The sequence below is a fragment of the Clytia hemisphaerica genome, unplaced genomic scaffold (genome assembly GCF_902728285.1).
Source record: "Clytia hemisphaerica strain Z4C2 unplaced genomic scaffold, Clytia hemisphaerica genome assembly, whole genome shotgun sequence".
In the NCBI taxonomy this organism is placed as follows: Eukaryota; Metazoa; Cnidaria; class Hydrozoa; order Leptothecata; family Clytiidae; genus Clytia; species Clytia hemisphaerica.
The window spans coordinates 155,392-176,183 of record NW_027104122.1 but is presented as its reverse complement, the minus strand read 5'-3'; the positions used below and the strand labels follow the sequence as shown (position 1 = coordinate 176,183).

General features: G+C 33.2%; 2 protein-coding genes and 1 long non-coding RNA gene across 4 annotated transcripts; all 3 read right to left on the bottom strand.

Moving 5' to 3' along the window:
• Nucleotides 1-78: 78 nt before the first annotated feature.
• Nucleotides 79-3,966, bottom strand: LOC136813546 (uncharacterized). The gene is made up of 2 exons (XR_010847492.1): nt 3,469-3,966; nt 79-3,242 (listed from the first exon to the last, which is right to left on the bottom strand). It is a non-coding gene; the product is annotated as an uncharacterized lncRNA (long non-coding RNA).
• Nucleotides 3,967-5,004: 1,038 nt separating this feature from the next.
• On the bottom strand, nt 5,005-11,875 carry LOC136813560 (uncharacterized). The gene is made up of 15 exons (XM_067070065.1): nt 11,860-11,875; nt 11,388-11,668; nt 11,086-11,184; nt 10,503-10,678; nt 10,146-10,236; nt 9,402-9,731; nt 9,064-9,181; nt 8,858-8,949; nt 8,617-8,713; nt 8,242-8,372; nt 7,692-7,785; nt 7,350-7,523; nt 7,072-7,218; nt 6,684-6,736; nt 5,005-6,338 (listed from the first exon to the last, which is right to left on the bottom strand). The coding sequence occupies exons 6-15, from the start codon at nt 9,546-9,548 to the stop codon at nt 6,036-6,038; spliced, it is 1,356 nt and encodes a 451-aa protein (XP_066926166.1). The 5' UTR covers nt 9,549-9,731; nt 10,146-10,236; nt 10,503-10,678; nt 11,086-11,184; nt 11,388-11,668; nt 11,860-11,875; the 3' UTR covers nt 5,005-6,035.
• Nucleotides 11,876-11,886: 11 nt separating this feature from the next.
• On the bottom strand, nt 11,887-19,066 carry LOC136813544 (uncharacterized). 2 transcript variants are annotated; one of them, XM_067070057.1, is made up of 7 exons: nt 18,943-19,066; nt 18,248-18,526; nt 17,667-17,855; nt 16,288-16,789; nt 12,377-12,490; nt 12,103-12,171; nt 11,887-11,985 (listed from the first exon to the last, which is right to left on the bottom strand). In XM_067070057.1, the coding sequence occupies exons 1-4, from the start codon at nt 19,010-19,012 to the stop codon at nt 16,665-16,667; spliced, it is 663 nt and encodes a 220-aa protein (XP_066926158.1). In that variant the 5' UTR covers nt 19,013-19,066; the 3' UTR covers nt 11,887-11,985; nt 12,103-12,171; nt 12,377-12,490; nt 16,288-16,664. The 2 variants fall into 2 exon arrangements, with proteins under 2 accessions (XP_066926158.1, XP_066926159.1); XM_067070058.1 differs by lacking the exon at nt 12,377-12,490.
• Nucleotides 19,067-20,792: the final 1,726 nt, after the last annotated feature.

Genomic DNA, 20,792 nt, shown 5'->3' with positions numbered 1-20,792 from the left:
TATTCTGTATCGGATAATGGTGTCATAGGGTATTCGTTATGTCACTTAGGGTAGGAATTCTAGACATTTACCGTGTCATTCGATTATGATTTGAAATATTTTCTTTGGGACACACATCTATCTATTTATAAAGTAAAGATAAGGCAAATAGTTCCCCATCCCCCCCCCCTACAAAGACTACAATATACAAAAATCTAAAATAATGAAGAAAAAAATAGTATTTTTAGGAAAAAAGTATTACAGCAATTGGTAAATAGAGGTCTAGAGGTGTGGACTGGGAAAAAATCTTAAAATTGAGCCCTTCTAATATTACACTTTTTTTTGTAAGAACAACGAGGCTCAAAGTGGACAAAATAAGAACTGGCTTGAGACTGAGATGACTAAATTTTTGTTGGACAATAGGGTAGATGAAAAAGATGACACAACAGGACTAGAAACCAGAAAAAGTTTTATTAAATTAAATTAATATTTGTGGGAAATTTCCTAGTGTATCAATTAAATCTTTTTTATGTTATAGTTTAAGATTTGTGGAGACAATTTTAACAAATCGACCTGCCAAACAACATAAATATACTCTCTGAGAATGCAATTTATTTCTAACATCCAGACAGTGTCATTCGAACTTTGGTTGAGTTCATCACCGTGAAATTATCTAATGTCAGCGCCCCTGATAATGTTAAAAAATAAATCAGCTACCTTTTTGTCTTAAAATCATACCCCGTAAGCAGTTGGGCCGTCGCTAACTTTTTTTACCTAATTGGGTGTCCAATGATGGTTGAAAAATGAACAACATTCAATTGAAACGCAATGGTCCATCAAAACAATGTAAACAAAGAGGTCAGCAGTTAATGCCAAATATTTTGATCAAAAAGTGGATGAAGTCGAGTAGTGTTTTTTTATAATTTAATTTGTTACATGTTTCTTTTTTATAATTAGGTGCCTACCCCTTTGTCACCAAAACCTGAGCCTGTGTATGCTTATAAGCGTTATACTTATGAAAGAGAAATGTATTCATGATGCAATCAGTACAAAGTGCTCCTGATTTGCAATTTTTCATCAAATTTTTGAAAGAAGAGAGCTTAGGAGGATTTTGACTAGTACCTAACAACCTTGAATTAATTTCACACACAGCACAAGTAGATATGATGCATGATTACAATGAATATACTATGGATATTTTTAAACGCTTTCTGAATATATAGTAATAACATAAACAATGTGGGGATGTTTATATACTCTGAATAGTTTACTACGAGGTTTACTAGTCTTAAGAGGTAACAAAAAAAAAGTAATGTCTTAACCTAAAGTTTTCTTATCTATAAATGATTTGACAGTATGTGTTGTTGGTCTATGGTCGTTGGCAACTTTCCTATTAGGATAATTTCAGAATAAGTCAAGCATAAACAAAATAAGATTTTAATGACTAGACTAAATAATGTTTTTACTGTTCCTAAAGGGATTTTATTTTGTCTCAATTTGCCCTAAGTTCCAAAAGATTCTAATAATTAGTTATTTTGATGGTAAACTCTCTTTAGTGCAAATCCCAAAGATATAAAAAACTTGATTGTTAGACATAATGACAAATTCAATTTATATGAGCAAGAAACTGAAAGAAAATGTCAGTTTTTATAAAAAAAAAATAATATTCTCAGAGTTGAAGGGGAAATATACTTAAAAACATTCTTATTTTTTGCGAGTATAAAATTTGCTCCGTTTTGTGGAAATTAAAGGGATTCCTGCATAAAAATGAAACTTAATCCATTAAAAGCTATAATGAAAAACATTTGAAAAAAGTTATCAACGGCGAATCTATCCTAAGATATTGACATCCAAAGTTCCAAATTCAAGACATCTGCACTCTGTGGAAGCCATATTGAAATGATAATTTCAAAATTTGATTTCAAACTTTCTGGTATCCTTAAAATCAATATATAAATGGCTTTTTAAGGTATACAAATCCTCTAAATGTCATGCGCCCAGTGGTCAATCATACTAAAATTATTTAGTTAAACTACAGGTATCCTTCAATTATTTTAGTTTGGTGACTAACTGTAATGAATAGAAGTTTTCCCAATTCAAATTTTTTTCATTTTTATATGGCTTCCACAGAGTGCAGATGTCTGAAATTTGGAACTTTGGATCTATCTATCTATTTAATTAAGTAGCATTAGGCGTGAGCCCATATTCGCCACATATAAAATTTAAAATAAATATTATTGTTATAGTGTACAAGTTTTATTAAAATTAAGGGAAAGAATATAAATACTAGAGCAAGAGTTAAACAAAGGGACTAAGGCTATAGTACTTAATAAGAAAAGTGATATGAAAAATGAATTAATGTACTAAGTAAAAATTTTTATTGATATACAAAATAAAATAAAATAAAACTCCTTCCTATTATTGAGTAAACCTCAGAAATAATGCAAGAGATAAGTAGATGCTAAGCAGGAATGAATGAATTAATGGCACAAAGATTGTTCTAGGAAAAGGTGCTAAGACTTGGCACAAAGATTGTTCTAGGGTAAGGTGCTAAGACTTGAAAGTGGAAGTATAATATTTATGTTAATATGTTAATATCTTTGGATAGAATCACTGATTAACAATTTTCCAAATGCTTTTCATGATAGCTATGCCCTGACAAAGTTTCTTTTTTTTGTGTCGGAATCCCTTTAGTGCACACAAAAAATATTTGGAGGAGTTTTTACTCAAATATTCATTAGTCTTTGTTTTTCCAATGTACCAATGTATCAATTTTTCTAGAATTTCTCCGTCCCATCCTTCCATAGTAAGTCAGGGGGCATTGACAGGTGAATAGTACCAAATCTCCACAATTCAATTTTCATGAAAGTAAAGTCTAAGAAAATATCAGTTCGGCTATCAACAATTTATGTTTTTCTACTTTCTATGAGTAGCAAACATTTCAAAATTAATCCATTTCTGTATTATTTGATAGATAATCCTGTAATCTCATCACTACTTCAATATTTCCAGACTACCACGTGTTGTGACTTCCAGCCTCCTATTAGCTTTTGTTGATGATTGTGACTGTCATATTGTATATCATTCTCCGTCACATTAATTTTGTCAATATTGTTTCCATTTACAAATATAAAGTAGGAAATCCAACAAGATTGTGCATAATTTTCTTTTGGACTGGGACACTGCGCATTGGAGTTTTAATCATTGTACAACCTCGTTCTCCTTCTCCTATGTATCACTGTTCACGCCACCATCATATACACCTATAAAGTTTATAAAGAAAAAAAACTTTAGCTGAAAGCTTTATATAATATTTTCATTCAAGTTTTCTCATTGACAGATTAATTGTTTTGGTTCTTCGACTTGACTTTGTTAATAATTTAAAAAAATATACATGAGGTTGATATGATGATCAACAACTTATGACTTACTAACTTATACTTATAGACTTATAGAGAAGCAAAAAAGTGTTATCTTATGATCACTCACCGGTTAAAATAATCAGTTTGTTCCTTTCCCTCATCTCTCAGTTCAGTCTCTGTTGTCTGTTAGGTCACTGTCCCCCCCTTATACTCTTCTTTTTGGCGCGTTATGTTTGCGCAGAGTCAGCAATATATAGGGCTATTAGGGTGCGCCAGCCCGGCAGGGCGTCGAAATTTAGCTGGGGCGTTCAGAGACTAACGCTGGATTCATTGTGTAATCCGGATTTCCCCGATTTCAAATTTAGATTTAAAAGAAACAAGAAAAAATTCAAGGATATTATTAAGCTCATATCAAACACTCGAAATCTGCAATTTAGAGCAATTTCATCCGAATTTGGTCATTTGAAAGGGATTAGAAGGGACAATATTTCCCCGATTTTCCCCGATTTTTCCCGATTTCAAAAACTTAAAACCCAATTATTTCACTATCCACTGATTAAAAAGGTAACATGTTATACATTTTTGAAATCCTTGTTTCATGAGCTATCAGAATATACCAAAATTCAAAAATCGATTTTTTCAAAAAATTTCTGAAAGTCCTCGGGGTTTACAGTTGTCTCAGAGGACTTTCTTTTCTCATCTGGGGATGTTTTTGAAAAAAAAACGGTACCTTAAGATTAAAAGCTTCCATTTGATGTCCAACGTGACTTTATCTTTTCTAACAGTCAAATTCGGAAAAAAAATCATTATAACCGTGGGTTATTTTTAAACCACATACATACAATTGCAAGATCATGAGGACACTAACTAACCTTAATATAGTCTGAATCGCAAACTTCTAGTAATAATAACCTTTGGTGGCATATGAACTACGATTATATAGAGGATGACTAGCATGACCTTGCCGGCTGACGGGGATGTGCCACTGGAGTTTGAAAAATGGACCCGTAGTATGTCAGATTTGGGCCCTGACCTGACAGACGAAATTTTGTACCCTGTGGAAAGACACAAAAACAAAAACAACTTAGTCAGATACATTTTGTGACTTTGCAACCCTGTCCGATATTTTAAATAAAGCCTGAAAGCGATCCTTACCAGCGACACGTCCCTGTACCCGATTTTAAGTTATTCCGATTCTTGGGGAGATTAGTTCCCTCTGCTGCTGAATGAAAATACGCACGTATATTTTTTTATCAATATCTATCATTGAGAATCTTTCAAAAGACGAATTTCGAATGTTAGTTAGCCAATTATTTAACTGTGATCAATTGTAAAAAGGTAGCTCATAACTATTACAAAATCACTTTTTAAGTAAAGTTTAACCCGGGAACACTTTGGCTTAGATTAAACAAAAATAAAATTTCACCCTGTTAATTCACAGTTCTTTAATTTTTGCTTGTGTGTTTAAATATTTTGTCTTTTTTATTAAAAAAAATTGGGGTCCCTCGTTAACAGCTGAGCATGTGACAGGGATTTTCCAGCACTGCCTAAGGAGTACAGTGAAGATAACAAAAAGCAGGTTTAAGGGCTGGGAACGAATTTGACCGAAAGTTACATAATTGAGAGAAGAACAATTCCCTGAAAATTGAAACAAAATCATATGTAAAACACTTCTTACTAATGTCTTTCTTATTTTGATAACAAATTTGAGTTACAAGATATCAAATAAAATTTGAATTGCAGATCGAAATCCCTCAAAACAACATATTTACAAAGGTTTTGCTTTTTTGGACAAAAAATTAAAAATGGTAGTTAAGGCGAGACCAATTCAACTAGTTGTTTTAGAGGTGGCAGTTTTTAAATGTGGGTCGGTCGGCAAAAAAATATTAGTAGAGTTAGTATCAATAAAGTTTTTTTAAGAGTTTCTTTCTTTTCTAAATTTGTTCTTTGAGGCCAATGTATTTAAATAAAGCTATAATTTAATGTAAAATTTAAAATGCTATTTTCTTATTTCTTTTAAACAAATGTAGGAACCATGAAATCAAAATCTTTAGTGATTTTCACTTTCCATTTTATTTTCATTTCACTTTTCCAAAAATATGGGTCGGTCGGGCGTCGAAAAACAACTAATTAAATCGGCCTCGCCTAATAAGGATTTTTAATAAAATGTTATTTCTATCCCCGAGAAAAGTTTGATTGTATTTTTCATTTTATTTACATTTTTTAAACTTATTAGCATGTCTGTGAAGTATGCTACTAGTTATTTGACTAATTTATACCAGGTTACATACAATACACGGGTTCCGAATCAGAGAAATCTATGTTTGTATAGAAAAAGTCGCTGAAAATTTCAAGAAAATCCGAAGGGTCTGATAAAGTAAGATCTATCGTTCACAACAATGAACAAATTAAAGCACGATGGAAAAAGTAATTTTTCAAATAGCCGTTTTTGGGTTTCTTGAAATTCTCATTGACTTTTTACATGAAAACATCGATTTCTCTAATTTAAAACCCGTGTATTTCTGAGCAAAAATCACCCTGAGAGCATTACATCAATTTTGATCGAAGAGGGTAACTTCACACGCATGATTGAAATACACTAGCAAAATCCAATATAATATATAAAATCCGCGAAATAAAATAAAAGTTTCTGTTTTTTTAGTCTAAGTAAGAATTCTTTTTTAAATTAAGTTTTCATATCGTCGGCCCTTCACTTTCCTCGTCATCGCTATTTTCTTCATTTTCAGGATCAGAAAGTTCACAATCAATATCTCTTTCACCATTAAAATCGTCAAAGTCATCAGAATCAGGATTGTCTGTATCGCTAACAACGGTTTGTTCGATTACTGGCGTATCAAAGTCCAACAGGCTGTCAAAATTGTGAACACCGTTGGGTTCGATGATTGGCAAAAATGTTCGGATGGCGCTTTCAAACTCCCTCCGGTAGTATTCGACACCTTGCTCCTTTAGGGACTTCAATCCTTGTCTTGATTTGATCTGTAAATAAAAATAAATTGAGTTTTGAAGCTTTAATGTATCAAAATATAAAATTCATGCCGCCGGAATGCAAGACCTTCATATCAGAACATAAGTAACTCAAAGTCTTCTAACTGATTAGCAGTGAGGCAGTGTAAGTACTGCTCTCTATTTTTGAACCCTTTTCCCATAGAACGTTGCTAACTAGAATCAAAATTGTAAAAATTTTCGGAAAGAATCTGTCTTACCCAATCTCTTTCAAAATTCTACCTACACCTTTTTTGCCTTCCCAATTAAAAAAGTTTCTATTTTCTCCGTGCACCTTCCTCGTTGTGCTTTCTTTCAACACAAACTATGAAGACTTACTGTAAAAAGATCTTGGCCTGATTCCTCTTTTAAGTTTGCTACTACATTTGGGACTAAAAAATAAAAAATAAAGAATAACGTTAGTCGTTTCACTCCTAAATATTCAAACGTAAAAACAATGATGATAAATCATTGAAGAGAGGATGGATAGTGTAGTTTTAGAAGTATATTATTGTTATCATTATTTTTACAATTGTAAATTCTATCTTTTGTCTTTCCATATTTCTGTTGATGTTGTTTCAGAAACAAGCACTGGTTTCGAGTTTACAATCCAAAACTTCTCGGAAACAGGCTTTCACGTGCTACATAATCAAATTAAAGCTTCAAATCTGTAAAACCGAATATGTAAAGCCTCAAAGCTGTAAATACATCTTTAATTATTTCTTACTTGTTTCCTTTGATTCTTCCATCAATTTTTGGATCTTTCCTTGCATGAAATTAATAGCATTTCTCATTTCGCTAAATAAAATTTGCTTTTCTTCAATGTAACGTTGCCTTTTAAGATATTTTTCCACAATTATCCTGCGTTTAACAGCTGAAAAAAAAGAAAAAAGAGACTCCTTTAAATAATCTGAACTTCAACAAAGCCAACTTTTCCATAATGAGATCTAGAGAAAACAACACGTAATAGGCTGTCTTGAAAAAGAATAAATATCTCCTAATTACCTTCAGAATAGGAGCTATCGTCTAACCAAGGTAAAATTCCTTTGCCGAGATGATTATGCATTTCCTTATTATTTGTTTCTCCGGTCAACATTAAATAATCACCAAACATATCAATTTCTGCTTTCTTTAGAGCGGCCAGTTTTGATCGGACTGTTTTCCTTTTTTTACTTGTATCTGAAATAGAATCAATACCAACAAAAAAATCCTAGAATGTAATACAAAAATGTTCTAACATTCATAGGATGCATGTGTAAATAAGATTTTGCAAAAATAATAACAATCTTTAAATTGCATGTAATTTGTTTACTAAATGAAAAAAAATAAACAACAGAGGCAAAATACCTTTCTCTCCAACTTGAGCATTCAACAAGGTTTTTTCAATTTTGGACTTTTCAATTGCCTTTTTGATTAAAGGCAATAAAATCCCTTGGGAAGGCTTGTGTGTGCATTCTAAACAAGAATTTTTAAGAAACTAAGAAGATCTTTTCATTTAGCTGACTTAGAAGAGCGCTAGGGATGTTACATATTGGAAATGTCTATTTTTGGACTTTTGAAATTCAGTAAAAATTTGTTTGTTAGGAAAAGCTGGCGAATGTTTAATTCACAACAATTTCAATTTTTCATAGCAATCTCTTTTTAAAAATGTTTAGCCCGAATTGTTGTTAACTTCTTCAAAAAAAGAGCTCAAATCTTAGTTTTCTTCAAATCAAGCTACAGTAATTAGCAATTTGACCCCCTATTTGACTAACAGCCCTAATTCAACCCTCCCTTAAGCATCAATTAATAAAACAAAAATAAAGAAGTCGTACCAGTAAATCTTCGACTTTAATCTCTTTGGTAAGTCAATCAAGTTCTTGTAATTGATCCTGCTTATCAACCCGATAACTTTTACCATAATCCATTGTCTTGGGGAATGATAATCTGCTACAACTATGTGATAGTCAGGTGGAAGGTGAAGCTTTTCCACCAGAAGAAGAAGCTTTTCAGCGTCGGAAGGTTGACGAACCACTCTACTTCTCAAACCTAGAAAAAGTTACAACAAAAGAACAAAAGGTAGAAGTAAAGCAGAGTGAAGCCAAGTGCAGTGAAAGCCTGTAAAAACCAGTAGAAACTGCAAAAGATGTACTAACGGGCATGGTGTTTTGGACTAACTGCTTGGACGGTACATTTGTAGCGATTTTTATAATTTATACTGATATATAATACATATTGAGCAAAGGTCTTCAATTGAGGACAACGCGCCAAATCCTAATATCAACACTGTTACCTAATGCTTCTTTTTGAATTTCATCCTTCCATTGCATTATGATTTTAGTTGGATGTTTGTCTGGCAAGTCACCAATCATTTTTAAATTTTCTTTATTCTAAAACCAAAGAAATTATAGATTAGGAAAAGACTGAGTCCTTCTGGCAATTGACGTACAAATAAATACGCTCAATCATCTCTCACATGAAGTATCATGTCATGCAAAAACCTTTCAACGTAGCAAATTACCGTATCTTGTTACCTTGTAATATCTCTTGACCAAATCTGGTACAAGTTTTTTGATTTTGGATTTGTTCCAGTGAAGAACTGCTTCTGTTAGTGTTTCTTCTCTTCCTGAAAAATTAAATCAGAAATAAATAAAGGAAAAGAACAACTGTATTACTATTAGTGACATAAGGGAGAAACGTACTTGAATTAAATATATTTGACTTAATGAACAATATTTACTTTCAGGTAATTGATACTTTGTACTATTTCCAAACCGAGAAAGATAACTGAACAATTGCTCTGTTTCCTCTCCTGTTGAACGTCCGGTGCCTTCCAACCATTCACCACTCCAAACAACCTAAGAATTAAGGCATAAATATAAAAAAACAGTATTTCAAATTTTGCAACATAATACTTGTCTTATCGTTTCGCTCAGTTTCGCTCCAATCTACAGCCACCTAGATGGGGGATGGTTACAGAAAATTACTTCACTGTAGTACTTTAAGTTGATTCAAGGTCCAATGAGGGGGGCGTGAGAAGTCAAAGTACATCCACAAATAAATTGACGAATTAATTACCTGGCATTCTATAGAATGACCCTTAGCGTGCATTATTGATAACGCTGGCTTGATTGACTCCTTAATCGAAGCATCATCACGAACCATGAACGGCCAAAGCTTGCACATAACATCTGCAAAACAAAATCTAGTGCCATTTGGAATCATAGATTCCTTTGATCAAAAAATAGGGATAGCCAAATACTTCGCCTCTGAACATATTAATGGCTTTTTTGCCATTACACGACGACAAGTTGCCACCTCTAACCCTGTCTCATCGAGCTTTGCCATCTTTCTTGTTACATTTTGTGCTGCCGTCCATGTCCCACCACAAATCGCGTCATTATTATCCTAAAAAGCAATACAACACAAATTTGCATTACGCTTTTTTAAGGAAACACGTTTTGCTGAGCAGGCTTGATGTTTTTAAGCATTCATCTTTTTTCCTGAAACGTTTCTTAGATGTTTCTTAAAATCTAAAAGTATTTTGTTCATTTCTGTGAAATTAATTTTGGAACCCAGTGACTTTCAGTTAATCTATTTTTAGGTTCCAAAGCTTGTTACTCAGGCGAAGTTTATTAATTGCTTTTAATAGTTTAAAAAGCAAAAAAATTATGAAAATGGAGAGATTTAGAATTTTAGCCTGACTACGTTTCCTCAATGTTTCTTAATTTTTTGCTATTTTGAGCTTCTTATTATTTATGATAATGGTATTGATTAGATAAAAAATTAATAAATAGACCAACATTCTTAAAATTATAATACCTTGATTTTTGTACAAACGATCAATAAATTTAGAAACTGATTCATTAGGAATAATGAATATCTTCTGTCATAGAATGATTGTCGCTGCCTTCTAAAAAAATATAAATGAAATTGAGTTGCATCTTTTTCAGGGGGTCAAGCAGTTAGTACTTAATAATGTCTATCGTGGATGTCCATTTTTCAAATGGAAAATGCAGTTAATACTAAGTGTTCTGAGTAAAAGGGTGTGGAAGAACTTTTCGAAATTCTTAATAAGAACATTTAGTATTTATAGTTTTCAAGTGCATATGTTTAACCTCCATCCTTGTTAACCTAAGATTATTGCTAACAATTTTCCATCCTTCTTTATTCACTTACATTCCCCTTTTGTAACGATAAAGCTTTACGTTTCCATCCACATGTGAACTATGGGGGCGAAGATGATATGCTGGACATTCCATCCAATCTTTGAATTGAATAAGGTCTTTTTGATCCAACCACAAACACCATTCTCGGAACGCCATCGCAAAATTAGTCGGATTGATGGTAGCTTTCTAAAAAACGATTGCAAAATGTTAGCTAGATCTGCTTCTGTATAGTTTGGTACTAGTAGTTTGGAATTAAAACAATTTACAACGATATTCCAAATAACTAACAATTGCGCCTTGGTATTATAGTCAGATAATCAATAAAAACAAGAAAAACCTTTGATAAGGCTAGCAACTATTCGAGCAGCCCCATTTACATTTATAAGATTAAAAAATTATGATATATTGGGCAATAGAATAATAAAAACAATGGGACCAAAAGTGTTTTGTAAAACCAATAAAAACGTACGCTACAAAAATCATCAGAAATTGAGTTAAGGCACTTGTAAGTGAATAAATTTGGTAACAATTACAATTTTAAGAGGAGATTCCTATAATTGTTGACTTTGAAATTTCTAAATCAAATTGCTTACCTTTCAATGTAACGACAATGCAATACTCATCTGTAGCGATCTTGGTGACCTCCTTACTGCCACAAACTGAACAAACACATTTAAGTGGTGGATAGCGAACTAAAAGTTAATGAAAAAAATTAACAGATGTTCCCTCCCTTTTTGTGATTTTGAGAAGGCTCTATGCACTATGATTAAAGTGTGTATATTAAGCTGTTAGATGTATTGCATTATACATTTTCTAATTATAACTGACTATTTGAAAAATACTTGTTGGTATTATTTCTTTCTTCTCATCCAAACACTCCAGAACATCTAGGTACCTGCCAGAGGACAATCTATCATGTAATGGATTTGCCAAGTGGAAGACATCGTCACATACATGACAAAATGATTTGTGACAATCCATGCAATAAAGATCACCAAGTCGATCACAACACACATTACAAATGTTCATCCAAAACTTCCCTAGCCTGCATTGTCCTCCAAATATTCTTCCTCAGCAAATCCCAATATTCTTGGCAGGATCTTGATCTTTCGAACCATGACTTCTTCTTCTTTTTTGTTTTGACAAAGTTAAGAAGCGTTTCTAACCAACTATTCACTGAAATAAATTAAAATAGTTGATCGTTATTACTCTGTTACATTATAAAACCAAAAATGTTTTTTTTGCCAGTTTTTCCCCTTTTTTATGAGGGTGGATTTGATCTTACATAGAGTCTTATAACAGTGAAAGTTTTAAACAATGTTTTTTCCTTAATTGTCTTCAAGAAGGGATGATGATATGATATCTACTTTTTGTATCACTTTGGTGGATTATGTCATTTAATTCTTCATTATCGATGGTGTCCACATTTTCTGCAATTTGCCAGTTTGAATTTTCTGCATCAATATCCAAAACTTGCTCATCTGCAGTGATTACTGATGAAAATAACAAGAAAGAGTGGAAATTTCAATACATACAAGACACACAACTCTATTTAGATTTAGGTACCTCAATATTACCCAGTGCATAAAATAATGTAACTGCACATTTACCAGTATTTGATATTCTTCTTTTCATTCCATTGTTATGTTTTGGTCTCTTCAGCTTGTAGATCCTTTGACCTAGATTATCCAAAAAAAAGGAGAAAGAATGCATGCATTTAAAATTGAACAAGACAACAAAGCTTAGCTAAAGATTAAACCTTTCAAAAGTTTTTGTGTAATAAAATTCAGGTTGAAAAGTTTGAAACAGGGAGAAATCTCTTTGGTCTGTATTGATGACAAAATTTAGAGTTTCAGTTGTCCCGCACAAACAAAATATACCAACCAGTTTCAGCAGATCTCTTGAATTCAACAAAGCAAATCTCTGATTTTTTCTTGGGTTTTGCTTTAGCTTTAAATGATTTGTTAACTGCCGCAATTTGTTTCATCAAACCAAGACCTAAACAAAGTGATGTGTAGACAAAGAATTTTTGTAATTTTTAGGTTTTTAGCAACCTTCAAAATTTTCCATGGGATGAATATATCCTCTTTACAAAGAAATAATAATTTTTCAAATCCAATAGTTTTAGTGATTAAGATGATGCTATCCAGTGATCTGCAGTGTTAAGGAAAATGGAGAAATAGAAAAAATAGAGAACAAATTATGATAATGCATGTTGTGTCAATTATTTTTTACTTTTTGTAAGTTTGATATAAACTACATATGATCATATTGATAAAAAATTATCTAGGGTGGTAGATTCTACCCCCTGCTTGCCATTAAGAGGGTTTAACTTGTCTTGTCTGAGCACTGCTTTAAAGTAATTAAACAAAATCAAACCTTCACAATTTCATATCTTGTATAGCCAAGGTGATAAGTCAATAGTAGTAAGTTTAGTTGCAAAAGAAATGGTGAAAACATGCTTTCTTTGCAAAATACTTTTTATATATTTCCAAGGCAACTAAAATACTTTGTTTTTCAAAAGAAGCCTATTCCCAAGGGCAAAAAAAACATTCTTGGTTTTATCTAAAACATCAGACATAATGCTACATGGATGATATGTTTTTTCTTGTCCTTTGACAGTATATAATTGATTGCTTATCCTTAGCCTTGTGTTATTGTTAGCAATTGATAACTAATCAATAATAATATATCAATAATCAATTCTAATTGATTGAAATTTGTTTTAAATAATATATATTTCCCTATTTGCAGCACTGTTTATACATGTAATAGCTTTTCAGAAACATCAGACGTTACATTTACAACTTAAAAAATTCTTGAAATTTATAAATTCTTGACCAGCAATCATGATCTAGATAACTGATAAATGATAGATTAGCACTATTGATCACCCAATAAAATTAACTAATAAATATTAATTAGACAAACCTTGATTATCATTGCCGATTTTTAAAATCTGAATGCAAATCATTTAATCATCAATTATCAATCTCATGTCATATCATGTAATCCAGACTGTCTTAAAAAATCCGAGTGTTTGATTAAAATTCAAGGAACTTCTGCAAAGTATGACAACAGAGAAAGTTTAGCAAACCTGACAAATATTATAGTTCCACAAAGTACGACCAGTAAATTAGTGTGCAGAGACTTTAGAGCTTTGAGTAGTGGCCATCAGTTTAACAGGCACATCATGCACATTTTTTTCTTCAGTTCTTAGTTTCTATTAGTTTGACAACAAAAACTTAACAGAAATTTATTGACCAACAAAGTTTGATTTTTTAAATTCTAAAAAATTGGTATATGATTAGTTCCATTAAAAAGTTATGTTTTTTAAAGGAGGTTAATATTAATCTTAGAGATTTTTAATTAATCTTTAAGATTGAATAGAGCTTTCGGGATTCTATGACATCGTCTTAGAAAAGTTCAGGTTTCTTGGACAAAATATTTTTTGTGGTTAAATTTAAGATTGGACATTATAATAAATTATTAAATCATTCTTGTGTAAATTTAAATTACATAAAACTCTCATTTTTTAGATTGAGATATCGGTTTTCATGTTTCATATCAGACCAGATATCGGTCTATTGCTCTTTTTGGTTGAGGTAAACAAATATTTTGGATTTCTTTTTGTTTTCGATCAAAGATTGCTCCACGTTCATATCTATTCAATACCATCGAAGGGTGATATATTGCACTTTTCTGCCATACTTTTTACTCACTTTATTTCCTTTGTTTTACTCAAAATTCCAGTCATCAAATTTTAAATCTCTTGTTTACAGATTTAAACATGTGATCAATTACAATCTAAACCTTACAAAAATTTGCCTTCGTCTTTAAAATGTACATATTGGCGATTTGGTAAAATACACCGTGCAAAGTATGGCAGAGAAGCACAATGTATCACTCTTCGACGGTACTAAAGAGCTTGTATATAATTCAAAAAAGCTGAGTTAGCAAACAAACATTTCTCAAACTTTAAGACACAGTATGGTGTTTTATATATATGCAGTAATGGTCATACATTAATCAAATAATCGTAATTCAAATATTGATGTGTACCTTAAAAGAGAGTACCATGGAAAGGTGATATCGTGAAGTCGGGTAACTTGCATCAGTGGAGGGAAACTTGCATAGCCATCAAATGACTGATCAATCAAAGCAGCAAAATTTCAAAACAAATGAACTAACCAGCTCTGCTCGCAGCACTACTCTACCATTTTTGTTTTGATTTAATTTTATATTTCAATGACCAGCCAGGTCATTCATTTTAAAGGCTATGCATATTAGCCTCCACTGATGCAAGTTACCTGATCTCCAGTACATTGCACTATCTGCCATCATAAACCTTTGCACTGTGTATTTTAAGGAATATAGCTGTAATATAGCAATATATTGTATATTTTAAAAACGAAAGTGAATTTTTGTTACAGTATGTGTTTTGATTTGAGTTAATCTTGATTGATATATTGACTTTAATCTCATAATATCCAGACGGTGTCAATCGAACAAATCGAAGACCGAATCAATTGAATGCAATTGAACACAATTGAATAATTGCAATTCGATTGTCGAACGCAATCAATCGCAATCGAATATTACCCAGGATTTGCCGTTCGATTGCTTCGATTACTCAGCGAACATAATCGTATTCGAACCAATGGAACATAGTCAACGATAATCGAATCGCAATTATTCGATTGCGTTCGATTACGTTCGATTGGTTCGATTGCGATTTTTGTTCGAAGTTGTTCGATTGACACTGTCTGGTAATATCAGATCACAATCTACTATCATGCCTTTCAGTGGTAAATGCTCGAATGCTTGTAAATGCATTATGCCCAGGGGATGTCAATCGAACACAATTGAATTTGATTGTCAATCGAATCAATCGAACTCAATCGAACTCAATCGAAATGATTGATTGAATTGATCGAACCCAATCGAAGTGATCGTTCGGACAATCGAAATCAATCAAAGTCGTAAAAAATGTAAAATTTCGATTGGGCTCGATTGTCTGATCGATTACTTCAATTGAGTTTGATCGGGTTCAGTTGATTCGATCAATCGTTTCTGATTGGCTTAGACTTAAATCTAGGCTTTCATTGTCGTAGCGTAGAAGGAATAGATCTAGACTAGTTACCTCGTTGGCCCTTTTTACGCCGGCCCCTTTATTGCTGGCCCTTATTTATTACGGCAGCAACGAAAAAATAACGCCAATAAGAGCTGACGTAAAGGGAGCCAATAAGGGTAGAAAGGAGACGATCACAGCGTTATTGCTCAGACTTTAATCCTCAAGCACAAAAAGGAAACTTAATCGAAGGCAATCCGATTCAATCAAAACCAATCGAACTCAATCGAAACCAATCGAACTCAATTGAATTGATCGATCGAATCAATCGAGCTCGATCGAAGTGAATCGAAACCAATCAACCGAGAAAAAAATGTCAATATTCGATTGGGTTCGATTGTCCGATCAATCACTTCGATTGAGTTCAATTGATTCGACCAATCAGTTCGATTGGTTTTGGTGTTTGGTTGAGTTCGATTGGTTCGACAATCGAAATTTTCGATTGACATCCCCTGGATATGCATAAAAATTAGGCACTGTGGACTGTGGACTGAGGTTTGATTCCCACTCGCAGCGGTTCACTTGGCAGTCAGTTCAAGGTGACTGGGCGTTAAAACTGGGCGTTAAAAAACAATCACAAAAACTTGTTTTTCCACCACTCGACGCCTCATTTTCACAAAATGTGACAAATGAAAATGTTGAACACAAAGAAGAAACTACTTACTTGTCTTTCTTGGTTGCTTTGACGGTGATGGCTGTGAGGAACACTGCTGCTCACCATCAATTATTTGCTGCCATAAATAAGTAATAATATGTTGTATTTAACTATCTGTTCCTGTATGTTTAAAAGAAATTCAATTTGAAGGTAGCCATTTTAATTTTTTATAGAAAGTTCAAATCAAGACAACAAAGCAAAGCTTTTCGAGTTGTGCAACAATGAATAAAACTTTGTTATCTTGATTTTATTTCATCCAGCAAATAAGATAAGTTATAAGTTGTACTGACAGACTGACGGTGTAATAATTACTGTATAGTTTTTGCTTTCCCTTTGTGTCCTTGGGTTAGATACCCGGGTTTCTTTTTAACCGTATAGCGGTATTATCATAGTTCCGTAGTTTTGATCATTAAATCAACTAAAACCATTGATTGAACGATTAAAACGAAAAACATGATAATCATTGATTTAACGTTCGCTACGATGATGGTGTTACGGACAAGTTTGAAAACTAGAATGTAAAGAAATAATAATTAAAGGTTTTGTTTTTAAATAAGAGTGATATCGTTTGCTTACTCATGACTTTTAATTCGCAAAGCTTTTTCACATTGGATTGACACGAATGTGGAGCAAGATTAGTCAGAATAAGGTAAAGAAAAACATTTTTTGCTTATATCAGCATAACATAACAGTAGGCAGATACTATGGTATGAAACGGGAACACTTATGTAAAAATAAAACCTTTAATTATGATACACTATTTAGGCAAGAAAATACTTGTGATAAGATTTTTCAAATGAGAACTAAAGTTGAAAAGAGTTTGGGGTTAAAACGATTCAAGACCCTAATTCGAGCTGATCTTAAAATACAATTCTAAGAGCTGTATGAAAAACTTAGAAGTAACTCGAGAGTATTTAACTCTAGATAGTCAGTCAGAAAGAAAAGACACTTTTTTATTCTGCTACTGACAGTTTCATACCACTTCAGGTAACTCTAGATATAAACTTTCCCACCAGGACATTTCTCACCACGCAATCTTTATCATATAATTCAAAGATAGAGCTCTGTTCTGTTCATTGTAAAAAAGACCAGAGGATACTTTGGCAAAAATGGGTGCTGGATATGTGCAGACGGTAAGGGTCGGTTTTTTCATCTTTCAAAGTCTCTCTACGGGTAGGGATTTTTTCAAAAATCAAATATATCAAGTACTTTTTAAAAAAAGTCTCTCTAAGGGTCACCTTTTCAGCAAAAATCAGCCTCTGTAAGGGTTTTTGGAGGTCCCATCCGCACATACCCCTTATCTGCCAACCCTAGTACCCCCTCCCCCCGGGAAAGGAGACTATTTGATAACATTTCTTTACTAACAAGCTAAAGAAAATAATCTTTACCACTTGGTAAATTATGGTAAGTCAATTGTCTGATTCTTGCTGGTGCTGGTCCATAAAAGTTGTCTCCTCTGAACACATTGACACCCATGTAATAGCGAGCTCCTTTGTTTTCAACTTGATGAACAGTTCGACCGTTGATTCGAATGGTGTAGAGGTATTTGGCGGCCGATTGAGTTTGCGAAATTTCGACTGTAAACAAAGAAAAGCAACCGTTTATTATGAAATATATTTAGTATATTGTTGCCATGGTGCATTGATATCTATCTAAAGTTAACTAGAACACGAATTATTTCGCTTGTCTATCACGTTTGACTCTTAAGCTATTGTCTTAGATAAAGATAGATTTGTAGGTAATGACAAAAGAGTCCAGGGGTGGGCACTCAAGGTAAACGATCTACCATACGTAGGTCACACTAAGGGTGTACAATTGGAAAATCTGAACGTTTTTGCCTTAAAATGGTTCAAACTTTTCAAGAAAATGCACCGGTTCGATTTTTCGCCTGAGTTTATTCAAATTTGGCTAGATTTTCTTTTCTAGAGCGTCTCCTCTCCGGGGACAAAAGGTATCGTTGGTTACTTACCAGAAGCCCATTGGTGAAGAGGCAACGGGTGGCTATTGAAACAATAGTTGACATGGTTATTCAAAGTGGTGCAGATATGGAGCTTCGTTGTATGTGGTACAAAGAAGACAGCCGGAACACGATCACCAACCCGTTTGAAATCTTGTGTGCCGGCAGTAAATCGAACCACGTTTGTCCAGTGTGCGATTTTGTGGATAGGTTGGACTTGGAAAGAGACGTACCACGTCGGGCTCCATGTTGGGAGATGGTCAACTAAATAATTTCGACTGATCAGAACACCTGTTGAGTATAAAAAGGATATTCATGAATCGCATTCACTGTTTCACTAGCGAGTTTATGTATTTGCTCTTTTGAGGACGGTAAAGTGACTGAAGCGATTTGGAACAACCCGCACTTTTGACCCGTAAAATTAAGGACGGTAAAAGTGCTGAGTTACCATCGTCCTCAGCTGTTCAGGATCTAGTCAAATTAGAACCTTACCGTCTCCGTTACAGAAAAACACACATATATAAACTGGGTAAAATATCGGGCTGTGACGGATGTTGATGGATAATGCGATCTTAAAGAGACCACTACTAATAGTTTTGGCACTAACATATAGGGCAGTTTCTTCTTTTGCCGAGTGCATAAAAATCTAAAACTGATAGAAATAGTTTCACAAACAAATGTTCAAGTAGATAAAAATCTATATATACCTTTGTCCACATAACCTCCAGAAATGAATTGCGTTACACTAAATAATAGGGTCAAGTGAAAAGTCCACATTGTTAGTTTTATTCTTTTTCAAGCTTATTGTAACTTTCCAAAGAAATGAATGTCATCTTTTGGAAATTCCCAACTTTTATAGTGATTCAATCCCCTTATATTAAATTATACAATTTTAGTAATATTGATTAATTATTTTTGTTGGCAGTGACACACGGAAGAGCCTTTGGACAATATGTTTAGCCTTTCTCTTCCTAATTGACCGGGGAACTTAGAAATAAATTGACTTGCGTCAAAATATATTTATAAGATATTTTTAAGCAAGTTTACTTCCTTGTGACTGATGGTTGTGAATGAATGCTAACAATAAACTTTATGCTTTTGTTGGTACACGTTTTTTTATAAGAACATCCATTTGAAGCCTTCGGATGTTCTTAACTTTTTGAGTTTTAAGCCGAAAAATGTTCTTAACATGTTCTTATTTTCACCAATTTTTGAGTATTTTTGTTCATTTACATAAGAAATTGGGTGTTCTAGGGTCTACAAAGCCTTAAAATGTTCTTAACTTTTTCTTAACGATTTGGCCCTCAAAGCCTTATGTTCTTATATAGTTTGTTCTTATAAAAAACGTGCATTTGCTCTAAGGAAGACCATGAAAAAATTAAATGGAATAATCAATCTTAACCCTCGACCCAGGCCTCAACACTTGGACAATCAAAAAAGTTAATTCAAAAAGTTTATGGAGTGCGTATATGAGATTCCCAATGTTTTAGGTTAGTCTAGAGATCCATACTCTCTAGCCAAAATTACACCACACAATAATCCCATCAAAAGCTACTCAGTGAGAGTATGGTATTTTTGACCCAGTTTGAATTTGTTTACATTTGGTTTGAATTTCGTGCCAAAAAAGCCGTTGATAAGGTAGCCAATCAGATTCGTAGCCTACTAAATTACAGATAGTAGTAGAAAGTGTAGACCGAACCTCTAGTTTCAATACAAGGAAATGCTAGAAATAGTCTTGGCTTGAATAAAAGCTGCAGTTTATTATTTTCAAATCTTCAATTTGCGAATGCCCATAAGGAAGGAACGATAAGTACTTCCGGTAAGTAAGCAAATTATTCTCCATTACAAATATTGATTATAAAACAAAGGAAATCTTTATTTTCGTAATATTTTTTGTTGGTTCGTATTGAAAAATATTTTACAGAAATAGCACGTGATACGTGAAGATTGATACGTGAGACATTTCCAATCAATATTACCCACCACACCGTTGTATTTGAGACCCATATTATGAGGTAGTGCGGTTGTAGCTTGTAACAAAAGCCCGGGTGGTGGATACTAGGTTTGTGAGGTGACGGGTATGTCCAAGCCAAACATAAAAAATCGGCCCTTAGAGAGAGGAAAAATTGGTGTTTTTAGAACCCTTAGAGAGACGTTTTTCAAAGTTTTTATTGATTTTCACGCAATTTTTGTCCAATTTTTGGAAAATCACGACCCTTTGAGAGAGGAAATTTTGAATTTCGTGATTTTTGTACCCCTCTGAGAGACTTTTGAGGGTATGAAAAAGGAATCCTTATGGCTCGCACATACCCGGGACCAATTTGCCTAAGTACCCCTCCCCCTTCCGTCAAATTTAGATTTAGGTGTCTCAAAGAAAGTTTATTGGTTCACTAAAGGGCGGGCTAATTCACTAACTCAAAAGTGCGTGCACAAATTCTTGTTGTGCTCCTAATTGTTCAACCACATGCTTCAATTTCAACAAATGATCTACCGTTGTAAAGATAATTCATATCAAGGCATTTTTATTTTTAAAATTATTTAAGAAAAATGATTTCTG